At 40.3% G+C, this 23,232-nt stretch overlaps 1 protein-coding gene across 7 annotated transcripts in view; it reads right to left on the bottom strand.

The window, feature by feature from the left end:
* CACNA2D1 (calcium voltage-gated channel auxiliary subunit alpha2delta 1) overlaps window positions 1-23,232 on the bottom strand; it is a 369,956-nt gene that overhangs the window by 120,497 nt on the left and 226,227 nt on the right. For all 7 annotated transcript variants that reach the window (XR_014502078.1, XR_014502079.1, XM_083399436.1 and 4 more), the window contains exon 7: window positions 2,207-2,338. Coding sequence is in view for 5 of the 7 variants with exons in the window: in XM_083399436.1 (XP_083255562.1) it covers window positions 2,207-2,338 (132 nt within the window). In the remaining 2 variants the exon portion in view is untranslated. The remainder of the gene's footprint in view (window positions 1-2,206; window positions 2,339-23,232) is intronic.

Genomic DNA, 23,232 nt, shown 5'->3' with positions numbered 1-23,232 from the left:
AGTAGTAATATCTCATACTCTAGACTTTACATCTATTTTATTATTGAAAAGAGAAGTGAACAAGAATAAGATTAAAGCATCCTACCAAAGTCAACCATAAAAATCATGGAAAGATAAAACTTGTAACATGCTTGCCAAAAAGCCTGGCTACCATTACTGTACCACAAAGTGGGGGCTCTCTCTCAATATATTTGTTATTCTATCCTACATTGTTGGAACAGCAGGGGTATGCAGACTGTTCCAGTGTTTCTTCTCCTTTTCCTCTGCCCACCTATGGAGTTAAGATTGCAAGTTGGCAGTTTCCTTAAGTTTCTAGAGAAATTTATCTGAATTGTTTATAGCTTGCTCCACTGACTTCCATGCAGAAATGTCAGATGTCAAGATTCTGTGCATTAAAAACAACAGAAATACCGGTAACACACAATTTGCGTCATAACAACAATTAAAAAGCAAGTCTTTGTGTGGCTTAAAAATACATGCCACTATGTTTCTCTATAAAATACTTATACCTGTATTAAAAAAGGTGGGGGGGATTGGTTGAACGTGAGAGCTTTTTTAATTGATTTCACTCATTCATTTAATTTAATTAACTATCTGTCTTTAATATTTGTGTTCCTTCTGAGTACTTTTTTTAAAAAAACAACCAGATAAAGATGTATAAATAAATAAGAAAAATAAACAGAAAGCTTTGAGATGCATGGGTAGTTTATATTGCTCAGTTATTAGGCAAAAAGTGAATGAACTCCATAGCCCTATTTTAATTGTACATTGTTGCCAAGGGTTGCTGCATATATTAGATATAATCAAACAATATATAAGTTTTATGAAATAAAATAAATAAAATTATTGGGGACCTGGAAAGAAGTGCGGGCTGCAAGCTATTCACAGCACACAGCACAGAAAAGCAGACTTTGGAGGCACACACAGAAATAGAGAAGGAAACAATTTATTGGGCTCAAAATGTTCAGGGACTTGATAGATGTACAATATTTTTATTATGCAAAAAGGGACACTTGATTGAACAATAAGCTAGACTAATTGTCTTCCGAGTACCCCAAATTTCCTCCACTGGAGAAACTCAAATTAGATTTCAAGGAAGCTGAAACACTGCTTGGGAATTATGTAAATTCTGTGCATAAGCATAAATTTAATTTCCCTACTTCCATAATGAAGGGTTGAGGAACGAAGTGTGCTGAAAATAGTGCAGAAAACCCACTATCTGATCTCAGGACACCCAGGACTTTCTTTGGTTTCTGAGCCTTCAAAGAAATTTGAAAAACCATTGCCTGCAATGATGAAAACTGGGCACTGTAAAAGCCAAATTAGCATCAGAAACTAAAGTACTAAGTATAGTATATATGCAGGACATCAACACTTAGGATGCAATCTTATTCCCATTTACTGGAGAGTAAGCCCCATTTAACTTAGTGGGACTTACATCTGAGTACATATGCAAAGGATTGAGCTCTTAGTCATACAGTAAAATTTGATTGCTTAATTTATTTTCTTTTTTTAGAAACTGCTTTATAGAAGCATTAAACTAACTGGATTAGATGTCTCTCCCAGAATACATTAATTGAACTAAGTCTACTAGTGGCCTAAAGAAATAAAAATACACCCTCTTAAATTAATTACTATGGTACAGTAATGAGATTCTCCAAAGAGCAGAACAGATGCATGCATAAAACAAAACCCTTCTCTCTGTATTAATCAGTTTGAACTCCAGTGGCAGAGTCATCATCTTCAGAGGTCTGAAGACAGTTCATAAGGGCAAACATTCCCAATGAAACAGTAGTGTTTCCTCTTAATTTAACTCAGTAAAATTATGCACCTAGTGGCTGATTCAAGCACTCCCAAGGCTAGAGGAAGCAACTGTCATGCAAACCCTGATGAATGGCATACAGAGAACTGCAACCTATATAAAGAGCCAACATGTCTGTTGAAATTTTCAAACAGGACTCCACCAGATATTTCTTCTCTTTTAGGGAACAGCCTGGAGTTAATTAGATTTTGGGGATACGAGTTCTCTTCTCACAACACTTTTAACACTCCCAGCTCCAACTTCGCAAACTTTACACCAGGGAATGGCTAATTTGTATTCTCTTGCCTGCCCTGCTAAAAATGTGTGGTGATTTTTATATGAATTGACTGGAGTGACAAAGTTAGGGCCCTGGAACAAACTTATGTCTTCAGGACTGCAAATTACCTGGGTAATACCTGGCGAGGCCAGTCGCACTGCCAAAAACTTGCCAAAGCAAGGTTGGGTCTTCTTCTCTGTTCCTTTTAAAGACTTCGTCTAAAGCTCCGGTCCAGTTCAGTTCATTCAACACAATTGTAGCTGAAAAAGACAAAAAAAAAAAAAAAAGAAATTTGGTTTTGCAAAACCATGGTTACATTTGTTACATACCATATCCTGAAACGAGGGGAGCAGGTGGCGCTGTGCTCTAAACCACTGAGCCTCTGGTTTGCCGATCGGAAGGTTGGCGGTTTGAATCCACGCAACAAGGTGAGCTCCTGTTGCTTTGTCCCAGCTCCTGCCAACCTAGCAGTTCAAAAGCATACCAGTGCAAATAGATGAATAGGTATCGCTGTAGCGGGAAGGTAAACAGTGTTTCCATGTGCTTTGGCACTCAACATGGTGTCCCGTTGCGCAAGAATCGGTTTAGTCATGCTGGCCACATGACCCGGAAAGCTGTCTGCGGACAAACGCCAGCTCCCTTGGCCTGAAGCGAGATGCGCGCCGCATCCCATAATTGCCTTTGACTGGACTTAACCATCAGGGGGCCTTTACCTTGCCTTACTGAAATGGTGCTACTTACTATTTCTCTACCCTTTGCTGTATTTTGCACCATTCTACTTTTAGTACGATTGCACAAGGAAGTTTTATGTGTTTATTGGCAAGACTGTTTGAATGTTTTTCTCTCTTCTTCATCTTCCACTTCTTCATATGTTTACGCTGATGGATGAGGGCTCTAGTCTATCACACAGTCATACAGTTTTGATTTCTTTTAAAAAGAAGAAGAAAGTACAATTGTTTTGCATTTATTTAGAGTTTTATGACCCAGCTTTCAGCAAGTTCCCAGGGTGTCTTGCAAAAAGTTATAACCAAACTTATTATAAAAAGACACCAACACCCAACAACATTTAGGAGGACCCTGAATGCTGTTTGTGGCAGCTGCTTGTCTAAAAACCACAGAGAGAGATTGGCACAGATGGCAACCCTCTTTGTGCGAGAGAGAGTGCAAAGACTGTTGGTTATTTAATCTGTTTGAATGTCCTGTGTCTGTATTTCTACCTAAGCCAGAGGTTTTCAACCTTTTTGAGTCCACACCACTGCATTCTTTCTGTAGCTCCCCTGTGAGGCTCAGGAGCCCAGTTATGTCACCCCTTACCTGGTTGAAAACCACTGACCTAGGCATTTGGATAAACTGGTTTTATTTATTTATTTATTTATTTATTTATTTATTTATTTATTTTGTTTTGTTTTTTTCTGGTCATTGTAGTTTTGCTTGTTTACTTTATGGCAGAATTGTTAATTGTTTGCTTATTGGACCTGTCCATATGATTTTGTCATTTTTGTATATTGCTGTTTTTCTCTGGGTATTTTTATTACTTTGTTCCCCACTCTTGGTTTGGAAATATTCAATGAAGAACAGGCTATAAATACTATAAATAACTAAATACACCATAAAAGCAAAGGGTGAGAGCAGTTCCAAGAAATAACAAAAATTTAAAGCAGCTGAAAAGCAAGTCAGAGAAGTTTCCAAGTTTGGCCTTTGCCTGCCTGTCACAGGCATCAAGATCAGGTGAGCCACCCTGGAGAGAGCATTCCATAGTTGGAGGCCATCAACACCCAGTAGGTTGCTTCCCCTGTAGCCACCACCCACCCTCAGACTGAAGGAGCACCCAAAGAAGGACCTCCATTCTCAGGATAGGGGCAGGCACATTGGCCGACCAGTAGTCTGTCAGGTGATCCTAGTCCCAAGCCATGGAGGCCTTTAAAGGACAAAACCAGTACTTTGAACAGAGCACAGCAGTGGCTTGAAGGAGCAGGTTGGCATTGCTGCATCTGTGCCTCTGATTCAGTGGAGAGGTTGAGAAAGGATGTCAGACTGGGCAGTAAGTACGGACCAGAGACTCATTTCATTTAAAGGTGAGCCAACCTATATTTCACTTTCTGAAACAATGCATGAACCAAAACACAGCCAATATTTGAAGTTCGGACTTCTCTGAATTTTGCAATGTACTCCTTCATACACAATAGTGAAAAATAACATACAAAATGATTCACAAAAATGTGTACATTAGGAGAGGTTTGCACCAAAATGCTGATGAATTTTCATGAGATTTGTTTGTTTGGTTTTTTAAATGCAAAGTGATGTGGAAACATGGAGAACTGAACTTAAGAAATGGGAAAATTGAGAAACTGAGAGAAACCTTAACTAACAGATTTTCCCAACCCTACCAGGCAGGTAGATTATCAATGCTACAAACACACACTCAGAATGGAAGTCTCCACACTGAGAGGAGCAATTTTGTACCTCACTGACGTCAAGAAAGGCAGTTATTATTAAAAGAAGAACGGATGGCCCGTTCCAAACCCTTATGCAGAAGCCGCTGTCACCAGTCTTTCCAAGATGAATGATTCAACTGGTGGCCTTGATGAAGGGCTCCAGAGAGGGAAGCCAGGGAGAACCCTCTCTCTTCATCTCTCTGCCTCAGCCACAGTGTTATTGCCAAGATGCAGGAAGAAGAAAGCAGGGGAAGGCCTTTGTGGGCTCATCCTGAAACTATGCTTATTTTCTCTAGCCCTCATGCTGGCTTCACATTCTGGGATGGCTGTTGTGAACTTTGATACTTTGAGGTTTGTTGTCTAGTGTCCCATCCACCTCATGGTGCAGACAGGAGACCCTACCTACAAGTTACACTGATGCTTTTATAGGTTTCCACAAAACAGCGTGGTCCATGCGTCATTGATACTAACAGCCCTCCCAAACATGCTTTGTTAACTTCTAGCTCCACCACAGGCTTCATCCATTACCTTGTGGTTAAGCAAGTTTCCTGTTGTTGCCTGGAACAAGGTGTTCAGAGATGCAGCTCTTAGCAACTTAGCTATTATTTATGCTTTCACTCATTTCTCTTGACCAGGAACAATTCCCAGCACAATTATGAACGCAATGCCAACACATGTCCAATATGTGCTTTTAGATATACAATAGTCTACATTTCCAAAGAACAAATTTAAAATAACTGCACACTGTGTGATAAAAATATTACAGTATTGTAGTAATGCATGGTAAGTGAACAAACTCACTACATAAATTTACCAGCTTGCCATCTTCCTAGTACACAAATTGAATGCAAGGGTCTATTGGGAACATAGGAGACTGTGGCTCAGGGAGCTAAAGCGGAATAAAGGCCCCAAACATAACAATGGAGCAGCTGGCTTTTATATGCAGTTGAACCAGCTATCTCCTAGATCTTTGATCTTATTCAGTCTTCTCTTTGGTGGAGCTCTCCTGAGATTATATCCCATTCATGGGCAAAAAAATTGGGGAACACAACCATGGGCCTCTATGATCACAGCCTCGTCATGTACAAAAGTGTAGAAGTAACACCATAGATGGTGTTTTGAGTCAACTGCAAACGTTGACACAGGGTATCCTTTTCGTGGGAGATACTAAATTAATAAAACAGCTTCCATGGGGGCTTAAAAAAGACGGAGAGGGAGAATAGAGCATTAAATTGTAACATTAGAATTGTAAAGCCGAGCTGGGACCAAAATCCAAGAGAGTGCTCATTATTGCAAGTTAACAGTGTTTTCATGTTTATGGATGTGATCATTTGCAGAGATCAGCTGTGTGCGCATTAATATTCATGAGTAGAGCCAGATTCTGGATTAACTTGAAATAAAAGGAAATTTATATTCATAAGCATGATCAGATAAACACTAAGTGGCCAAAGATATAGAGAAACCAGATTCCTAAGGCTGACCCTGGCCAATTCTTGGGTTACTCACACAAAAATTAGTATTAGTGTGCAACACAAATTTGTAGAGCAAAAGACATGAAAGTAGGGCCATGTCGACTTCTGGACATATCTGGATTAATAATTGAGGGAACAAACAATGAAACTTAATTATGAAACTGATAAATAGCTATTCCTTTCATTCTGCTTTAATCAGTCATAAATGCATCCCTAAAATCCAAAAATAACTCACTCATGCTAGGCAACAGCTGGCATTCAGTTAATTGGAAGAGAACAAGGTTTACTTGTCAGATGGGGCATTATCACTTTTCCTTTGTCTTTTCTGATGGTGTTTCAGAGCTGGAGGTAAACAGGTTGCAAAGCTGGCAAACTCTACATTCATTAACAAAGGATTAAAGGAAAGGGAGCCTAGGAAAGGTAAACATGCATGCATGGGGGGGAAATAAAATAAAATCCCCCTGGTTATGATCTCACCAAACAGCCTCCTTCCAAACACACTATCATTTATTCATAAGAGCTCTTGGTTCCCATTTATATGGGAGCCAGGAGAAATTCAAATAGGCGCAAAGAAGCTCAGTGTAGCTCTCAGACAAAGGTATAGTATCAGAACACAGAGCTTTATATCCCAAGCTTCATCCCAAGGTCTGGCTAATGTGCAAGTCAGCACAGGCAGAAAACAAAAAATTAATCTCTAACGATCTCAAGCAAACTAAAAATTAAAGTCTTAACCATCTCAAGTAATTCCAGTTATCTGTTTGTTGCTAATGCGCTGGTGGGGGGTGGGGGATTCACCATTCGCAGCATAATTTCTGAATGTCAAGAAGAAAGACTCTTAAAACCTTTTATGGTAGAAAATAACTTATTGTGCTTTCCCAGGAAGTATTATTAGGAGCATCAGTGTCTTTTTGGAAACTAATAAATGAAAGATTCCATCTGTCTAGCCTGCAACCCAGTGTGGAATTAAAAAATAGGTAAAGGACCCCCAGACGGTTAAGTCCAGTCAAAGGCGACTATGGGATTGCGGTGCTCATCTTGCTCTCAGGCTGAGGTAGCCAGCGTTTGTCCACAGACAGCTTTCCAGGTCATGTGGCCTAAACCACTAAATCACTTTTGGCACAACAGGACACCATGATGGAAACCAGAGCTCACGGAAATGCCGTTTACCTTCCTTCCACAGTGATACCTATTTGCACTGGCGTGCTTTCGAACTGCTAGGTTGGCAGGAGCTGGACAGAGCAATAGGAGCTCACCCTGTCGCAGGGCTTTGAACTGCCAACCTTCCAATCGGCAAGTCCAAAAGGCTCAGTGGTTTAGAATAGAAAATATTTTTATATAAGAAAAAACAAATTTCCCTTATGTATATTAGGGTCTTAATTTGCACAGATTGGGGGGGGAGGGCAGGAACCACCAGCATGTTGTTTAGATCCATATTTATACAAATAAGGAAAGCTCTGTTGGATCAGACCAAAGACCTACTCACACTTTGTTCTCACAGGGGCCAACCAGATGCCTGTGGGAAGGCCCAAAAGAGGACATTAGAGCAATAGCCCTGGCTCATTTCTGATTCTGAGCAACTGGCATTCAGCTGCATATTTGTACAATTCCATTCGATTTTTATTTCAAAGCTTTGGGTTCTACTGAGAAGCTGTTTGGTTTTCAAAAAGCGAAGCGCAGGGGGAGCAGAACAGTTAATGGATATCTAAAAAGGCACTAATAAATGTTGGCTGTTGCTAAGCCCTTGCACCCCATAAAGAGCCCAGCTGTCAAGAAAAGGATCAATACTCAAGTACATCTTCCCCTCCTCCCCTGAGGACCAGAATGTTGCAGAACTCAGTATTATGTTGGTCAGTTCTCTTAACAAGCTGGGTGTCGATGTCTCTGTCACATTCACAAAGAAACTTATTTTACACTTTCACAACAGAGAAACAAATCACACAGACCATATCAAGTTTTGTGGAGCTTAACATTGTCAAATAACTTCCATGCTACAAGAGCAATTATTGAACAAGCACCACAAAATTAAGGGTGTAGGCTATAGCAGGATAGCCAATAGCAGGCTATAGCAGGATAGCATCAGCCCAAAGTCACGAGATGATGTTAGCAATGTACGGAAGGCACCATGTTTTCTACACTTGCACTGCAGTTGGTGTAATCCTAGTCATCTCCACTCAGAAGTAGCTAAGGGAGCAAAGCCACGCAAAAGGAAGATTAGTCTCAGCCAGTTGCTCTGGGCAACTGGAAACAACGGAACATGTCTTTTTTCACTGCCACTACTATACAGATATACAAGCTAGGGTCATCTTGCCTATACAACATAAATTTCCAGGTCATACAGCACAACTTTATACTTCCCTGCTACTTCAAGATGAAAACTCAGATGTTACATACTCAGTTGCTATAATTTGCACTGCCAGGATGGATATTGGTCAAAAGATAGTTTGCACCACAAACTAGGCCCAAAATGCCAGACCTGTGCTCCTCCGCACTCCCTCCCTTATAATCACTTTTAAAGGTTTGTCCCTGTTTTTATCTTTTAAAGTTATGTATGTACAGTGGTACCTCAGTTTTCAGACATCTTGGAAGTCGAACGAATCGGTTTTCGAACGCCGAAAATCTGGAACTGCTTTGGTTTTTGAATGCAGCTTCCGTATTGAGTTTTCCTTAAGTAAATGATTTTGTTTTCAAACGTTTCGGAAGTCGAACAGTCTTCCGGAATGGATTACGTTCTAAAACTGAGGTACCACTGTATGTATGATATAAAGGTAAAGGTAAAGGGACCCCTGACCATTAGGTCCAGTCATGACCGACTCTGGGGTTGCGGCGCTCATCTCACTTTATTGGCCGAGGGAGCTGGCGTACAGCTTCCAGGTCATGTGGCCAGCATGACTAAGTCGCTTCTGGCGAACCAGAGCAGCACACGGAAACGCCGTTTACCTTCCTGCCAGAGTGGTACCTATTTATCTACTTGCACTTTGATGTGCTTTCGAACTGCTAGGTTGGCAGGAGCTGGGACCAAGCAACAGGAGCTTACCCCATCATGGGGACTCGAACCGCAGACCTTCTGATCGGCAAGTCCTAGGCTCTATGGTTTAACCCACAGCACCACCCGCATCCCTATGTATGATATAATCACCTTTTAATTACAGTCATACCTCAGGTTGAAGTAGCTTCAGGTTAAGCATTTTCAGGTTGTGCTCCGCGGCGACCCGGAAGTAACTGAGCACGTTACTTCCAGGTTTCGTCGCTCGTGCATGCGCAGATTGTCAAAATGACGTCACGCACATGTGCGGAAGCGTCGAATCGTGACCCACACAAACGCACAGACACGGGTTGCATTCGCTTCAGGATGCAAATGGGGCTCCAGAATGGATCCCATTTGCATCCAGAGGTACCACTGTACTAGTTTTTATTCCCTACCTGTTTTAAGTCTTAGGTGTTCAGTTTATCCGTATGTTTTATCTTTTGCAGGTCTGTGACCGAAATAAAGTTTGATACTGATACACTCAGAAGTAGGCCCCACTGAATTAAATGGGATCAACTCTCAGGTAATTGTGTGTTGGATTGCCACATAAATTTACCACGTTTTCGCAAGCTCCTGTTAATCCAAAACAGTAAAATTTTTATATTCCAGTTTTTCCATTTTAAGAATACAGTCAAGCCTTTTGCATAAAAATAAAATAACCACTTGTTTATTCTAGCTACATAGTCCTCTCTTGTATTATTGAATGGTTTTGTAAAACTGCTCAGTATTATTACTGGTATTATTGAAAATAAACCAGAGTCTGAACTCCTATGTTTGCAGCTACCTTTTGCATTTAGGTGGAGATGCTCCTGAGCAGTCAAAGCAATGCTAAAATCCTTGATTTCTCAATTATTTTATCTGATAAAACCAGCTTGGAATTACAGATAAAAATAGTGAAAAACACATTCACCAAAAACAGCTCCAAATGAATCAGGAAATCCCTACACGGTGCCTTCCTGGCTTGTTTTGGGGTCTTCTCTTTTATTTGTATGACCCTAAATTGGTCTATACTATAGCACTCATTAATCACAGCTCTGATTTCACTCACTGGCTAAGAAACAATGAAGATGGACATGGGCTCCTATCTCACAAAGCCATAGTTCTGAAAGGTGCATGTACCTTTTGCTCCATCACTTCTGTTCCACAAGGGCTAGAGACGTACCTTTTCTGGGCACAATATATCAGTAGCCCCTCTCTTGGCGGCCCTGATTCCCCACCCCCACCCCCATTTCCTCACCCAGTGTGCTTAGAGCCAGATGGGGCAGCAAGAAATGGGCCAAACAATAAGAGTTTGTAGCAGACCAGGACATACAAATTAAAACATTAAAAATAAATAAATCATATTTAACTTGCTTCCTGATGTGCCCTTACTAGCACCTTTAACTTTTCAGCATCTGTTTTGTACAACAGGCATATCTCTATAATTTCTACTTATGCATAGCATAGAGGCCCTTTTTCTTTCAGAGTGTGAGATTTGCAAAATGGATTGACAGTCGGCTAGCAAAGAACCTTGAGCTTGCAACTGAACAGCCACTCAGCACTCATTGAAAAGCTCATTAAAATAATAATAATAATAATCTTGGGGTTTTTGTTTGTTTTATCTGACACTAGGGTCAGAGGGCTTGACTACTCCAACATTCAGTCTTATTTAGAACTGCAATCAATAAAACAGCACATTATGGATGTCTCTTAAAACAGATTTATTCAATGTGTAGGCCCCTCGTCTGCATAGAAAGAGCTACACATATTTGAGAAGCCTAGCAGCTATTTACTATCTCTGAAAGATGTCATGTATGGTTCCCTAATGAGGCAGCTCTGCCTTTACTGGAGGGAAGAGAAAGGAGCTCCTCTGCCATTCATTTATTTAAAAGGCCTAACAGTGCAATGGAAAATATTGTGTATTCGTCTTATATTTTATTTATTTAACCAAATTTATATACTGCTTGATTGTATATAAAAATACACCCTCAAAGTGCTTTACAACAGTGGAAAATAATGCATTAAAATGATAGATTAAAACAATTTTTAAAGGTATTAAAATATTCAAAACTAAATGAAATAAAACACAAGTAACTTCTACATGTCTGGATAGACTTGCCTAAACAAAACAAAAAAAAAAAAATTTAAGCAGGTGCAAAAGTACAACGAAGGAGGAAGTTCAAAAGGGTAGGTGGTGCCACGCCAAAAGAATGATTTCCAAAAAGTATTATGTGGTAACTGTAAGAGTGCCAGCTCCGCAAATTGAAGTAGTCAAGTGGGTGTGTATGGAGTAAGGCGACCCTGCAAGTAAACTGGTCCCAAGTTGTTAAGGGGCTTATATACAAATAGCTTTATATTATTTATTTATACCCCACCCTTTTCCCTGACAGGGACTCAAGGCAGCTTACAAATAAAAATAAGAACAGTTAAAAACATTTTTTTTAATCATTAAAAAAAACAAATAAACATTGCTAGAATTAAAACTATGTGCACAAAAAATTATTAAAACCATACAAATAATGGCCATGAAAAGAGCACGGCACCAGCAATCAGTTCCCAAAAGCCTGCTGAAACAAGGTTTTCAACTGTCCATGGAAGGACAACAAGGAAGGAGGGAGCCAGTCCAACTTCTCTAGGGAGGCAGTTCCAGAGTCTGGAAGCAGCCTCTCCTGTGGACTGAGAGAAGGGCCTTTCAAATATCTCAAAACCCGGACAGGTTCACAGGAGGGAATGTGGTCTGTCAAACAGCTTGGACCTAAGCCGTATAGAGCTTTATAGTAACACCTTCAAGTTGGCCCAGGAGCAAATACTGAAGTCCAGGCTTTACATTCCCCTCCTCCCCCTTTGCATCCATGCCCATATACACCTGACAGCTGAAGATCATGTTCCATGCATCTGATTAAGCCCACAAAAGCTTAAGCCACAATAAAATTTGTTAGTCTTTGATGTGCCATAAGATTCTTTGGTGTTTTTAATCTCAGATTAGTCTCTTTCCAAATCATTGTCTGGATGAAGCTTCAAATAAATTAAGGAAGTTAATAAAAGGGAATGAAATTACTTTGTCGTGCATGGCAGCCAATCTCAATAGACAGCTCATGGGCCTGCTCATCAATAAACTGACTGTACAATATCACTCAGTGATCTCCACACATAAAGTATTTGATATGGTGCAGCTATAGCTGTATTAATCTGGTATAATTGGCAGCAGATGCCACAAGGATGTAGCTAGAGAAATGAAGAATTTCTTTAAAAAAAAAAAAAAATCTACATCTGACAACATTTATCATATCAAGTTGTTAAAGAAAAAGATTAATGACTGCCTCAGCAATAACATTTGCAATTTAGCATCCTCAGCTAGAGTTACACAGCAGAATAGCCAGTGAAATTAAGTGTGTTGAATTTCTAATCCAGCTCAGTTTATGGATTTAGGGTGTGACAACACTAGCACAACCCAATAAAATCAGAATCCAATAAAATCAGCTATTAAATCCAATAAAACATGATAATAATCAAATTGCACTAAAAGACAGTTTTCAAAGCGCTTCTACAGAGCGTTTGAGTATGAACGCTGGAGACTGGGATTGGCAAAATTTTGATTTCTAAAATGTCAGTCAGTTTGAGAAGGGTTAGAGGTTGGAAATGGGGCCTGGAGCACCGGGCCTTGCAAAGGATCTTAAATGCAAAAATATATGTCTTGAGCAGTGTCATGCAAGACCTCAGCTTTTGCTTGTAGCCAACAGTCATAACCTTATTTATTTGAACCTTTCTATTCCAACTTTTTATAATAACATCCAATTCAAAAAAAATTAAGTATTTTAACAGAATACTACTTAGCATTTATAAAGTTTTTGTAAAGTTTTAATATGATTGCACATATGTCATGTCAGTACAACCATCCTATAAGGTAGGTCACTTTTATGAAATCCAGCTATTACATGGCTTTGCCTAAAGACTCCTAGTTGGTCTAGAACAGAAATGAGTTTTGATATGGAGATTAAGTTGCAAGATGCTGAGTACGGAACACAGACGTGTATGTACTGGATCTGTTGCCCATTTCCCTGACGAGAAAATGTTTCTTCAAGTTCTGCTCCTTCTTCCAAAATATGCATATCTTATTATCACTTTTAAAAACCTTACTGGGAAAGGCAAGATGGGAAATGGTTTTGGGCATGTTGACAGGGAAACCCCATCCTAAAATGTGCGTTCATACTTGTATCATCTTTAGGCAATGTGACAGAGAGAACACAGCATATGCTTTCAGCATAGAATTAAAAGGATCATTTCTGCAAACTTGGTTCAGTCGAATAACAACACTCACACCCTAAATTCTCGAGGCCGAGGGAAGAGAAACGGCGAAGAGCAGCTATTCTCTTTTCCCCTGGGTAGGATATAATTGTGGCAGTACTCCAGGCTTGTATTAGGCATGGCTATTTTTAGATAGCTGATGATCTTGGCTCATGCCTCATACTGTCAGTAGAGGCGGGCGATTAGGTACAAAGCCATGAATTCAAATACAAAAGCTTATAGCCCCTTTTTAAAAATGAACAGTGAAATTTATGCATCCAGCAGAATTGGAGAGGTAAGTATTTCAATATTTTAGAGCTTATGGTATCACACAGCACCACAAAACCAGCCACACAGCCCACCACTGTACTTATTAGTTGAAAATAAAATGTGATGAATGAGCAGGGAATGGAAAAGAAACAAAACAGATCCTGCATAATAAGAATACTGGTAACTCGCCACTGCATCCTGAAGTAATAAAACCAGGCTGCTTCATTTGGCTTATAAGAATATAGACTATTTCTGTTTACAGTGGTTTATTTTAAACTCATAGATAGCAAAGCAAGCAAGTCCCTGAAGAATTACTTTCATAGGAACAATGATTTGTCAAACAGTTATTCCCCAAATGATGTTTTCAAGAAGCATGGGTTACCTTGAACCTCTCTCTGTTTTAGCAAGCAAGGCTGCCAACTTCCAAGATTCCCAAAAAATCCTGGGACCTCAAACTGAATGATGAGGGCAGTTTCACATAAGCAGCAATGATGCTTGGCATGGGTTTACCAGTGTTACACTTGTACTTTGCTTAGCAAATATGAATGTCTGGAACTTAAATTCAGCCATGGTTCTCAGCATGTACATGGGTGTATGTAAAGATGCACACCTGTCATGTATGTGTTTTTTTGCCAAAAACACACAATGGATGACTGCAGGATAACATGTGGAGCTGCAAAATCCTTTCCTCTCCAAAGAACAATGAGGTTTTGTTATTATCAATGGACCAGACTAAGGTCTCTCCAGTTTGCGAATATTTAGAGAAACATGTCCCAAAAAAATAGCCACTCCCACTTGGCTACATTGTGCAAGTTTAAAAAGCAGAGTAATTCTAAGAGTAAAATATCTTGGATATATATATTGAAATACAATGATAGGGTCATTGGACTGCAGGCCTAATTAGGTCAGTCAGGCCTCCTTGTTTGACCCACAAGTCCGTTTTGGTGTTCTGACCATGTCATACATGATGTCATGAGTGAGGCAGGTAAAGATGCAGCTCCCTGACAAATACACGGTTTGCATCTAGGTGCCTTTGTAATGCTAGAAGCCTCTGAGCCAAGACGGGGAAGCTAGAATGTTTGGTCTTCCAGAAGAACATAGATATAATGGGCATAATGGAAACCTGGTGGAATGGAAAGAAACCAATGGGACACAGTGATCCATGGATACAAACACTATAGGATGGATAGGGAAGGGCATACTAGGTAGCTTTTATGTGTACATAAAAAAGGACATAGAGCCCAGCAAGCTAAAATCCCAAAAGGGACAGGCTTCTCCAAAGAATCAGTCACTGGAGTTTAATAATCATACATTTATATGCTGGTGGATTTAGGTCTTCATTAAACCATATAACATTTAATCTTTTCCCCGATTGACACCCCAACTTCCCAAGTTTTATTCCCCATCTCCAACAATCAGCAAAAGTAAAGCATAAAAATGCTTCAGGTTCACCACTGAAAACATAGTGGGCAGGTCTCCACTATACATTTAAAGGTCAGGACTTCCATTAAAGCAGTGATGGCCAAACTTGGCCCTCCAGCTGTTTTGGGACTACAATCCCATCATCCCTGACCACTGGTCCTGTTAGCTAGGGATGATGGGAGTTGTAGTCCTAAAACTGCTGGAGGGCCAAATTTGGCCATCACTGCACTAAAGAATACTGGAAACTGTAGTTGGTTAAGAGTGCTGGAAATTGTTTCTCTGTGAGGGGGAAATATATTTTCCTGAATTCCCAGCAATCTGGAGTTTCTTCTATTACCCGTTTTGTTATTTTGGAAATTTGCTGCAGCACTAATATCAAGAAGAATTGAACTTTTGGGGCATTCCCACCACATGTGGAGGCTCGTGCCAATGCTGATGCAGCCTCTCCAGCATTTAGATGAGATTCCTGGGTGTATCAGCACCAACCTCTGTGGTGTTAGGTAGCACTTACAGGGTTGGACTGAGGAAATCCAGATTGGAAGGTTTTGGTAGGTTAGCTTCAGGAAGGTTATCATTTTAATCATGGCTATTTTGTCTGAGAAGCTGAAGTTGGTTTTACTCCATCTCTTCAGGTCTTTGTTGATTTTCCGCCAGAGCACATTTCTCTCGTTACTTGTTTGCAAGTGCACTTCACAGACTTGACAGGTTAGCTATTGCCATATGCATGGAGGCTGAAAGCCTTAATTTTCATATAGAAACCAGTACCAGCAGGTTATTTGGCTGATGATCCTCCAACTACCAGTGAAAGAAAAACGCACACACAAATTTCTTTTGCTTTTATTACTACTTGGCTGCTATTATCATTGCATGCTCAGCAAGGGAATTGATAACTACTGCTGTGATTAGTAAACTGTTCCAACTTAACACGTTTCTTCAGGCTGCTTTTCTGAAGGGATATTTATTCAAAATTGAATTGCAAAGTCTCTCTCTCTCTCACACACACACACACCTGGAATGAGTGTAGAATCTGAAAACCCTCACAGACAACAAGCTGTCTGGAGATTGCCAAGGAGGAAAATACACCATGGATTAAAGCAAAATACATACAAGGGGTGCCCCCCCCCCCCGATTTTACATCTGAGTGCTAATTTATTCACTGAACATAATACAAGACTAATCCAAGTATGAAATTCTGCTCTGCAATTCTGTTTGCTAATCTTGAGAGATGGATTTCTGTGGAAAATGCATTTGCAAATACACATCTTGGCATCTCCTGGCGACACTTCAATTTACTCTGCATTATTAATCATCAATTTAAAATAAAAAATTCCAGATGTTTTCATGCAGATGTTTCATCCATGGGGCAGGTTAGCAAATGCATATGAATCCCTTGGTGACGGCAATACCATGGGGACTTCCATGTGTGAATGGAGCACCATGAACGTAACACTACAGAGAGACCTTTCACATTTGACTCAAATGTAATGTGCTTCAGTGGAGTTGGTTCACTTCTGTAGCCTAATAAATCTAGCATATAGAGATACTGATATACTTATAGATATGTTATTTATACATGGAACACACAACACAATATACCCACCATATTACTTTTCCCAATTACTCCCCATTAACTATTAATCCATTAAACAGCACCAAGGCTAAAAAACTGGGCAAGCGCTCCAGATTTTATAGGGCAGCTTTTGCATGTTGCATGTGAATGCAACATACATGAAACAATTCTGTCTTCCACTTAAGAGGGTGCAATTAGAGACCAAACTTTAGTTTGTGTCATTTGTATGCTAATGGAACCCTTGTCTCCAAGATCAGTGTAATTTCTGTCCTGTTCACACCACTGAACATGGAAATTAGATAGCTATGCTGTTGCCATGTTGTGGAGATATTATTACTCTACTAGTCAGGGTTTATCCATCTTCAGGTGCTGTGTTTGCAGCTGCACATTGACAGCCGCAATGAGATTGCAGCCAATCAAGGCCAGTTGACTTTTCAAAAAATAAAATAAAAACACATGACACTTCAGCAGAGCAGCAGGAGATCAATAATTATAGATTTAAGCACAATAGAAAGATTACATGGGTAGTGAAAGGGAAATAGCTAGAATGACCATATTTTGGCAACCCAAGCATGTAGATTCAAATAAGGCTCTTTAACTCTTGTTAGTGATCTGTTTTACGAAGCATCCCAGTAACAACTGCTCTAAATGGAAAGAGAAGCATACTTTCCTCTCAGGGGAAATTGCAAGACATTTATTTCCTGCTCTCTACTGAAGGAGAGGAAAAGAAATGGTTAAGAATAACTCAATTTTTTACAGGTGAAGCATAACAAACATCAAAGTAAATTTACACCACCACCCCCAAAAAGTCAACAACTTTACACTATATAATGTTCACTTGTTTTAATGTATGAGGCCCTGAAGCAGAAACTAGAACTTTATGTTTACAAAAGTGAACATTGCTTGCATTAGAATGATAAATCCTGAAAGCAGAGGAAAGGGAAGAAAGAAAAAATGCTAACCTGAGCAGAATCGATAAGAAGAAGAAAAATGGATGCTTCAGTCCTCTGCTTTGCATGCAGAAATTCTCAACTTCAGTCCCTGGTACCTGAAACACCCACCCAACCCCCAAAAAAGCACCCAAGCACCAGAGCTGGGGAAGATCCCTGCCTGATACCTAGTAGATCAACTATTGGTCACAGTTGACCATAATGAACTAGAGCATGGGTAGGCAACCTAAGGCCCGGGGGCCGGATGCGGCCCAATCGCCTTCGGACGGTCTGGGAATCAGCGTGTTTTTACATGAGTAGAATGTGTCCTTTTATTTAAAATGCATCTCTGGGTTATTTGTGGGGCATAGGAATTCATTCATATATTTTTTTCCAAAATATAGTCTGGCCCACCACATGGTCTGAGGGACGGTGGACCAGCCCACGGCTGAAAAAGGTTGCTGACCCCTGAACTAGACAGACTAATATTGTGATTTAGTATAACAGGAGCTTTGAATGCTCACGAGAATTTCCAAGTAAGTTCTCTTTGAAAGAGAACTGAACAAACAAGCTCTCCAAGAAGGTGCAGCGAGCATTTGAAGCAGACATGCTCAGATGCATAAGCTTTCCTCCTTAAATGAATGTGGGCAGAATCCAGGAGGGTGAAGCCCATCTTGGGCAAGCCTCTCAAACATGGATGGAGGAGGCATGTGATTTTGTTTGCATTTTAATAAATTACCTTATTTGCGCTTCTCAAACTGAACTGAAACTCTGCTACCCTTTGAAACTACAGTCCTCTGAATGTGGTTTTCCAACCAAACAGTATGTAACCAATACATAAATTAGGGGGGATGTGCATAAAAATGCATTATACTAGTGAAATAAAATACAAAAATGCATTATATTACTAGAAATTGCATGCAAAAGTTTGCATAGTCAAAGCTATATGCAAAAAATATTTTATTAGGAAAATTTCACACTAGAATTTAAAACACATACCTGCAAACTGCTGGTATAGTGAATTTTATGTGGAACAGTGAATTTTAGACTGGCAAAACTAGAAACAGAGAGAACTGACATTGACAGGTTTGTTCATCCTCATCCTGAATCCATTCCATTGGAGCCCAATTTTTGCTTCCCTACCATGTTTTCCTTCATGTTCACCAAGGCAAAAAAACAACAACAAGAAACCCCACAACCCTTTCCTTGGCTGCCACTCCCAATGATGTGTTAAATCTATTTTCTTTTGAATGCACACTGCACAACCTGTCCCTTCCTCAAGCTAAGTAACACCTTGCCCTGTGTTTAATCTCCTGAACATAGAGAAAAGCTATTCCAGTGTTGCAAATGGCTGTGAAGGGCCAGCCTGTCAACTAATTAACATGACTGCAATAAGAACCTCAAACTTAACAACATCAACAATACCACTTTGACTCTGAGCCATTAAAAGCAACAAGTGGCAGAAGACACCATGATGCAGCTGACTCTTTCATCCAACCTGATTCTACCTGAGTTCTGCATCAACACTGCAAATTGATGGTGGATATTTGCTGCAGTTTGATATAAAAAAGTCATTCTCATTCAGCTTAAAGAAAATGAGTAGTTCAGTGTAGACTTTGGCAGAAGATAACTTTATAAGGCTATTCAAGAGTATGGGAGAAGATGATGGGGAAAGGAGGACCAGATAAATTGACGGAAACAGTACAGAAGTATTAGGAAATGTGTTACTGCTTTATGCTAAACCTTAGGTATTTCAAAAAGAATATGCAGGAGGTACAATATTTTATGCATCGCATAAAAGGAATATTAGTGATTGTATTAACAGTTAATTGGGACTTTAAAGGGAATTTGATGCATTCATTTACTATTAATTTTGCCTATACATTTCACAGCCCCATATACTGTTTCTTTTTTGACTTTCTAAAATGACTAGGTGTGTTTCCACTTCTTGTCTGCCTATCCAATTCATGAGGACGCTGTGCTGCTTCCCTCCCTAGACATTGTACTATTATTGAGGGTTGGCATTGTTGTTGGAGAAATGAAATGGTTCCCCCTCACATCGTGCAGGTTAATTCATTGAGATACATGCACAAGCAATTAAATGAGGGGTATGCACTGTGATGCTCTCCAGGTGTTGCTGGACTTCAGCTCCCATCAGCCATGAACTTTGGATATGTTGGCTGAGTCTGACGGAAGTGGAGTCCAGCAACTTCTAGGGAATACAGTGAAGGGAGGTTTGGGGAAGTCGGGAAATAAGTAAATGAAAGAAATATCATAAAGATGAAATTGTTTTTATTAATGTTTTTCTTTTTTGATGTTTTTTGCCTTATGCTGTTGTTTTTGTGTTTTTGTAATCTGTATTTTTTTTTTAGTTCTGTTCTGTTATATTTTTTGTGTAAAAAACTAATAAAATATTATGGAGGGAAAAATGGAATTTGCTGCCAAGGAGTGTGGTGGAGTCTCCTTCTTTGGAGGTCTTTAAGCAGAGGCTTGACAACCATATGTCAGGAGTGCTCTGATGGTGTTTCCTGCTTGGCAGGGGGTTGGACTCGATGGCCCTTGTGGTCCCTTCCAACTCTATGATTCTATGATTCTATGTATATCAATAGCATGGCCAGGATTTCACCCTCTGAACTATGTCAATGCTACACCTGTTGGGATGAGGGGAAGGTTAAATATTAAAGTGTGAGTCAGAATCCAAAAAAAGTGGATGCCATTTTTAAGGCATTTTGACTGCACTGAGCAATTTATATTATCTTTCCCACTTTGGTGGGGGTCATTCATCTCCCAAGAAGAGGGGCATCTTCAGAGACTTTGGGCATGAAGGGGGCATTTTTTTCAGAGAAGGGTTCACTTGATAGAAAGTGAGGGAATAGATCACTGTAGTCAATATTTCTTTCCAAGCTGTAAAAAGAAGCTTTTCCCCACTTCAAGTGGTAAAAAAGCCTCAATAAGCAGCAGAAGGAGTGGCCTGGAAGTATTCCGCATGGAAAATGGCCCAACCGGGATGCTTCTACATCCTGACTTGTGGGTATTTCCGCAGGGCAACTTATTGTGGACGCAATCCTGCTCATGAATGCAAGTTCTGTGCAGCTTTCACAATATGACATCCTGGTCAAAATGCCACCCTATATTTCCCACATGCTCCATTTAATCCTGATTTAGCATTTCTGCAGGATGTTGTTGTTTCTTTACTTAGATTTTTCAGAGAAACAGTAAATCTGTATTTGGAGGGAAAATATGGGATTAGCATTACTGATTGATGAGGGCAACTTTATGTAGACAGTGCACACAACTGCCATGCATGAGAAGCACTGTGTCCACAACAAATGCAATATGGAAGCAGAGATGTAACTTAAAAAACAACACCTTTGCCATCACTTCAAGAGATGACAGATCTTCAATAAGCAGCAGCAGCCCAGAAGCATTTCTCACTAAGAATGGACCAATGTGTCATGACATGTCATCATTCCCAAGGGTATTCTTGGTAAAAAGAAAAGGAAGGAAGATAAATGACTACTTCCACTAGTCCACACTTCTGATAAACAAGCAAGGCATGTGTGAAGCAGCCCTCAGTCTGTGTTGTGAGTATAGCTGGCACACCAGCCTGACTTGAGCAAAGGCACTTCTGGCCACAGCCAATGCCTAAGCATCCAAAATCAAGGCCGGTATTAAGATGTATTTTCAAGTGGAAGCTGAATCCTCTTTCACCACTTTGTAACCATTCTGGTTTAAATGAGTTTCAAGAAATCATACACAGGTTATCGCCTCTCTTGTTTGGATTAAGCTTCAATTTATTTACCACCCACAGTCCATTTCCACCTTCTAGCAGTGGTTAAAGATCTCTATGACTAGGAGAGTGAGGGCTCAGTGCCACCTGCATATTTATGATGCTGAACAGTCTCCCAGCAATTTCATGTAATGTTAAACATCTACATGATGTAACACTGTGGAACACCACAAGACAAGCAGGCACCAGAGGTATGTCTACTGGCACCACTCTAACTGCAGTGCCAGAGCCAGGCATTGTAGCTAGCATATCGGTGATCAGATGTTGTTGGATTCCAAATCCCACTAGCCCCAGCCAGTATGGTCAGCGGTCAAGGATGATGGAACTGGAGTCTAGGGACACTGCAGGAGTTCTCCATGTTGCTACTCCTGAACCAAGAGAGGCTGGCTGTGAGGAATGCTGCCACAGATGCCTCCTGCATCATCTCCATTTCCTGGGATAGGGCAAAGGCAAGGCAGCAGTGAGGTTGGGTGATGTGGGCACTGCCCTCACATTGTCCCAGTAAACAGTACATATGCCAGTGCTCAAAGGCCAGGTCTGTGGTGGAACCCCACCCCACCCCACCAGCCAGTCATTCCCTGGACCATGGGAACAACTGGGATGGAGGCTCTATATATTATATGCCTCTTCCCACAAGGCCCTGCTGTACCTTGGGAGCAGTAGCAGATCCTGAGGGAAATACGTCTGCCTCTCACCAATATGTTGGCCAGTTGAAGATGAGTGAGCAATTGTATGTTGGAACTGTAGAAGGCACCACAGACAGAAAAATTATTTGGATACCTATCAGTCATTTCAAGCACAAAAGATTCTCAGAGGAAACTCCTAGCAAACATTTAGAACAGAAGCTGAACTAAGTTAGTTTTCAGAATTATATATCATTACACTATGTGGAGAATGTATTAAATCTGTATGATGTGTCCAAAACTATTGAGGATTAAATATGAACTGTCAAATCATCATAATGATATTATTGCTAGTCCTTGCTAAATCATTTTTATGAGCTGCTTTTTGATCTATTATGTACATATGTAAAGGCATTCCTAATGCTCTCCTCCTAGGCTTCAAAGTCTTCTCCTCACAACTCTGTGCGAGGGATCAAAAGTTATTCACGAGGCCATTGATGTTGTTGGACTGATTGTTGCTGTCATTTGCTGCCAGGGAGACCACATTAATAACTAATGATCTTTGATCTCCGTTAATATTATAGTTGGTCTGCCAATACAGGACCAAGACTTCGAATTATGACTTTTGAGAAGATAAAATAAGTGGTTTTCAAACTATATTTGGGGGGATCCTGGGGTTCCTTTGAAACCTTTCTCAGTTAGAAGATCAGAAAAGGTGGAAAACAAGCCTCCCTGGAAGACGGCTTGGCTCTGCTACTGATCTTCCCCAGCAGAGTTCAGATGCAGAATAATGGCTGGTTCTGCTCCAGAGCTCATGCAAGGCACTGGCCAGAGTTGTTGAATCTCTTTATTTACCAGTATGGAACTGAGTGTGTACCCAAAAGCTTGGTAAATAGCACTTTGCAATAGACTTTAGATAAATATTTAAGGGCTTTTAAGCAAATCTGATGAGAAATGGACTCCTCTTTGAAGGCAGAACATTTATTAACCATTTACTAACAATAAACAAAAGCATGTAGCTAAAGAACAAGCTATGTGAAGATTTATCCAAACGATCCTCTGAAGTTTACACAAGCATTGTTTTATGCGCCCAACTCCCCCACCCCACACAAAATCCCTGGTAACCTCCCCCAATTGATTATTTCATTTTAAAGAAGGCAGCATTTTGAGAGAGTTTTAATACTTTAGCTGGCACATTCCCCACCATCATGACATGGGCACTATTTATCCTCCTGAGAGCAATCAGCCTGGGCAAGCGGCTGAAATAAGTTCCAGTGCAAACTATCTTCATCACAGAGTGCATTTGATCAGAGGCCTGCAGATGATACCACCAGAAGACCATGAAACCACCAAAG

The sequence above is a fragment of the Podarcis tiliguerta genome (assembly GCF_965153285.1).
Source record: "Podarcis tiliguerta genome assembly, chromosome: 10".
In the NCBI taxonomy this organism is placed as follows: Eukaryota; Metazoa; Chordata; class Lepidosauria; order Squamata; family Lacertidae; genus Podarcis; species Podarcis tiliguerta.
Note: the sequence above shows the minus strand (reverse complement) of the source record. Positions and strands in the feature narration are given on the sequence as shown.